The 5,000-nt window shown below is 38.7% G+C and overlaps 1 protein-coding gene across 1 annotated transcript in view; it reads right to left on the bottom strand.

Moving 5' to 3' along the window:
* Positions 1-4,992, bottom strand: part of LOC137992554 (uncharacterized) — a 19,662-nt gene extending 14,670 nt beyond the window's left edge. Inside the window, exons 1-3 of the mRNA XM_068837932.1 lie at positions 4,690-4,992; positions 2,896-3,344; positions 1,797-2,103 (exon numbers count right to left, since the gene is read on the bottom strand). Coding sequence (XP_068694033.1) covers positions 1,797-2,103; positions 2,896-3,344; positions 4,690-4,897 — 964 coding nt within the window. The 5' untranslated portion in view covers positions 4,898-4,992. The remainder of the gene's footprint in view (positions 1-1,796; positions 2,104-2,895; positions 3,345-4,689) is intronic.
* Between the last annotated feature and the right edge of the window lie 8 nt (positions 4,993-5,000).

Genomic DNA, 5,000 nt, shown 5'->3' with positions numbered 1-5,000 from the left:
GTGGAATATAAAAAAAAAAATTCAAAATGAGCCACAGCAGTGTTGATGGAAATAAGTTTTTAATTAACTTTCACCAATTTCAAGCCTTATTATAAATCGAATGCATTTCAATTTTATTAACAAAATCAAAACTTGACAATGTGAATGTAACTGGAATGCAACAAAACAGAAGCTCAGAGTTCATCCTCGCCGTCATTGTTAAAAAAATTTGATACCTAGTTCATGGAGGCGAGGCATCCTGCACTTAATAACATAGAGGGCAAAATTACTGAATGCTGATTGGTCAATGAAGAGGACATTTTTTTTCTTAAATTTGCTTGTAAAGAGAGCAAAATTACTCGCTCACAATTGGTTCAGCACCAAAAATACTCCTTCCTGATTGCCTGAACACACCACTTCCACGTTCAGTTAATTTCTTCATTTTCAGCAAAAACAAATTTGTCTTCTTCAAAGTTAGTCTTTTAATATATTCTTGTTGCATTCGCTAAAGTGGCATAAAGGATCAAGAACTAGATACTCTGGAAGGTAAAATTTTTGAATGATAAGAGAACAAACAAAACATTTTTCTCATGAAAAGCTTAAAACTAATGGATTGACTTCCATGGCGTCTGGCATAGCAGGATTGTGAGGTTGAAAAACAATGATGATTCAACGCGTCAAGGGCTTTCACGTTTTAACCAAGGCATCTTGCATCTCACCAAGAGGTCACAGAACATTTTGCCATTGATGGTACATGTAGGAACAAGTTAATCAAACTTGGTGGAAGAAGTTCTTTCCGTGGACAAACCGTTTGCTTTTTTTATAGATGCATGCAAGTGCATTTTGAAGTGGTAGAAACCTCGAAAGCACAGATGAATATTTTTTAATAACTTAAATCTTAACATTTGGTAAAATGGTTGTTGCTTTTGTTCTTGAGTAGATAATTATAAATAGGAATCATCTGTACTCGTTTTGGACGTAACTAGAAGTCTTTGATTTGTTTGTCTGTTTATTTGCTTTGCTTGTGAGCGAACGAGCGATCCGCTTGGCTGATTGTTTTGTAAGGTGCATCAACAATGCTAAGAAAATTTTGCCTGAGCTATGTTATGAACAAGTAATCGCTAGGGGTCCTCACAAAATTAAGGATTAATATCACTTGTGTTTTCTGAAGTTGCTGAAATTGCCCCAGTTGCTGCGCAACTCAGGCAAAATTATTTCAGCAACTTCTGAAAACACGCATGATGTTAATCTTTAATTTTACTCGGCCCCATTACTTACATGTATACTAATTCTCTGAGTTAATAATTGTTCCGCAATCTTTCCTAATTTAATTTGTGTTTGAAGTACAGTAGTACAGGGTTCTGCAAGAAGACAAGGAAATCTACATTGTAGAGGGAGGCCTAATATCCGGGCGGGCTTATAACCGGATAGATTTCCTTGTTTCCAAGTAGATGAGCCTATAACCAGGGGGGCTTACAGTACATGTATAAGCAAGAAGGGGGGGGGGGGGGGGGGCTTATAATCAGAATTTTATGGTATTTCTTTGGACAGGTGGAATACGCGAACACAACAATGCAATTAGCTGCATGCCGAACTCTAACAGAACACATGAAGGAAAAAATTAGAACCAATCTTTTAAATTAGTACTCTTCATAGTGTCATCATATAATTTAACTGCTCACACCCTGTCAAAGACTTCCATAATTCTTATACACTGCAAAAGGAACAGGATGCTAGGACAAAAAATCCTTGTTCCTTTCCCTCTTTTAAAAATACAATCACATGCACATGTAATAACACTGTGCAAAAACACAAACCACAAGCATTGCAGAGGGTGAGAGTCTTCCCGGTTGCTGGGTCAACCTTATGTCTAGGACTTGGATGGTGAGTTGACAGCTTAGGACGGTTACCACGGCGTGTTGGGTTTATAACATAAGGAGAACCACACAGGTCACACTTGAATGGTGTATTGGGATCACGGCGAGGTACTTTAAGGAGAGGATTAAGGCGTCGTCTTCTCTTCTTTTTGCTTTTCACGTCATCCTCCGGGGATTGAAATCGGGCTGGTTTTCTCTTTCGTTCTCGCTCACTAGCTCTCCTTTTATCCAAGTCTTCAGATGAACCCTTTGAGAGGAGAAAACAAGCCTAAAATATTATTTTGTTTTACAGGTATACAAGGAAATGACAAGCTTAAATGAATATTACATGTAGATAATCATTTATACCCAATTAAAACTGAAGAATTATTATGAATCTGTCACAAGATATTCTCCAAGTCCTCTGAATGAATCTTGTACAGCAGCAGCTCTCCAAGTTTTTACGCACAGAATAAAATTATTTTTGTTTGAAAAATTTGCGCCAAAATAGGTGCCTGACAAGAAGTGGCAATCTTCCACCATTTTTTGCTATACAATGTGGTAAATTACTGTATAAGAGGGAAACAACTCAAACTAAAGAGGGCCTACATGTCAAAATAGGATACATTACTACTATTTGAATAACGATGTACTCCCTACATGTAGAATAAGGGAAATCGGCTTAAGAGCTCAGGGTTAATGTATCTGGTTTCCCTCATACATGTACATTGCTCTCTCCTTAGTTCCTTTACTTCATCTAGAAATAAAACACAATTCCCTGCTGTCAGATTAAAGACTCTTTTCATTGGTATATACATGTATTTGATACAAAGGGGTGCACATTGAAAGTGCTCATTGCCTGAACTGATGCAAGCGATAACTTTTTTTTTCTGTAAAGAAGAAGAAGATATAGAGAGGACTAAATTGATGCCCTCCCATTTCCCATTGTTAAAAAGTGCCAGCAAATCAGCTATGATGTTTGCAAGGGTCCTTGTGACCTTTATTATAAGGTTACTGACTATCTCCTTGTGCTATATTTCTGCTACATGCAAATTCATACCTCGCCATCTCCAATGTCAGACAAGTTTTCATGGGACAAACCAAATGGTGTGTCTTGCAATTCTTTGGACAGCGACAAATTACAACGCTCCTCACTGTTGCCATCCGTTACACTATGATCCCTGTCATTCCCAAATATGGCACTAAACACTGCATCATCAGCCGCAGAAACATGATCTAAAGTGCCAGAGGGATAAAGGTTATGGTTGCTGCTTGAGCGGAGATCAAGTGATTCGGGGTTCCCATCACTTCCTAACACTGAACTTTCCTTAGGTTGTTGATGGTCAGAAGCATTTAGAGGGTCAACTGTGGCAGAAGGGTTTCCTGACAGGAGTGTAGACACTGCAAGGCTTTCACAGGCAGTCCGCACTAATGTCTCCAATGCACTGGTGTTGGGTGTGCTTGATGTGTGAGATCCAGTCTCATTGTTATCTTCTGACACAGACACGACTACAAATGAATGTCCAAGATTCACAAATAAGCAATATTGGGAACAAAATGAATTGCTGTCTTAAGGACATTCGCGTCCATTGCTACTGCGCATTTTTTCGCACATGTCACGCACACGTCATGCATCACAGACCACGAAGGTAAACACGATGCTAAAGGCACAAACATTTTCCACAAGAATGGAACCTTAAATCGTGTGGCATCATGGGATAGTTGTGGACCCAGGTCTTCTTGGAAATGTCACACAATGACATGACTGTGCAAATATACCATCGCTTTGAGAACTTCCCCGCGATTTTACTCGCTTGAATGCTTGGTGACCCCTATTTTCCTTTCCGTAGATCACTTCCTTTTTTGATTTTGTCCATTTTAACAAAAAACAAAAAAAATCTGTGCGTGAGAAGTTACAAATATTTCGCCTTCTATACTCTCGTACAACCGAAGTTTTCTTTCTTAGACTAATATGTATCGTTTTTCAAGGTCTATTTCACCTCAGAAAAAGACATCACCTGCAAAAATTAATTTAGTTATATTAGTTATGTTGAATTGAGTATGTTTACCTGATCTAAATTTCACTAATGTAGCTTTTTTATTGCTGGCAGTTGTAGGCCAAGATTGTCTTAAAATAACGCAATCTTCTAAAAGTGCACTTCATGATCTCGAAAACGAGCACGGTGACCCCCCGTTTTTTTTTTGCCTTTTTGGAAAAAGGAGATCATTACCTTTCTGCGTGGCAAGTTTAAAAAAAATCTGTACGTGGGAACATTTTGGGCGCGAACGTCCTTAAGCAACTCAATGCCCAAGCTCTCCACGATTTTCCACTTGACGAGCAACAAGAATAAATAAGCTTCGATTCAGCTTACCAAAATTTAAAAGGTTGTAGAAGCTGTCGAAATTACAAAAATAAGGCTTGACGAGTAACAAGAATAACTATAAGCTTCAATTCAACTTAGCAAATGAAATTTAAAAGGTTGTAGAAACTGTCGAAATTACAAAAATAAGGCTTCAGATAAACGTTGAAACGAAGCCTTATACACGACACAAGGCAATATTCCTTCCTGTTCTTATTCCATGAAAAGGAAATCGAACGCAAACGACAAAAGACAAAAAGTCAAAAGCTCGTCAAATGTTGTTTGTTCATTATTTACACGATGAAAAATCTCGATAAACTTGCCCACAAAATCAAGCACACTCTATCTTGCCACACCAAATTACGCTTAACACTCGCCCTTCTATTTCGATTTCGTTAAAGAGGTGTACGGTTTAAACTATCAATTCTCCTATTTCACAGATGAAAGAATCTAAAATAAAGGCTTAAAATTGGAGAGAATCTAGAAGCTCATACCTGATGAAGAATTGCCGTCTTTCTGGCACTCTGTTCCCTCCGACAAACCGAAAGAACCATCAAGGTCCCTTTCTTGTTCGCGTAACGCTTCGCCTCCAATCTGATGCCTTGGTACTGGCTGAAGGTTCTGCAAACCGGTTTGTAAAGGCCTTCCTGTGTTGATCGATTCTCCAGTAACAAGGGAAGCCATCTTCTTTCTCAAAACCATCGCCCGATCAATACGAGAGCATGCTGGGATATTTTCCGAAAGTGCCCGATCACTGCCGACTTTTTCTCGATGAAACGAGGCTCGTCGGAACTTTGTAACGAAT

Source organism: Montipora foliosa, chromosome 2 (assembly GCF_036669935.1).
Source record: "Montipora foliosa isolate CH-2021 chromosome 2, ASM3666993v2, whole genome shotgun sequence".
In the NCBI taxonomy this organism is placed as follows: Eukaryota; Metazoa; Cnidaria; class Anthozoa; order Scleractinia; family Acroporidae; genus Montipora; species Montipora foliosa.
Note: the sequence above shows the minus strand (reverse complement) of the source record. Positions and strands in the feature narration are given on the sequence as shown.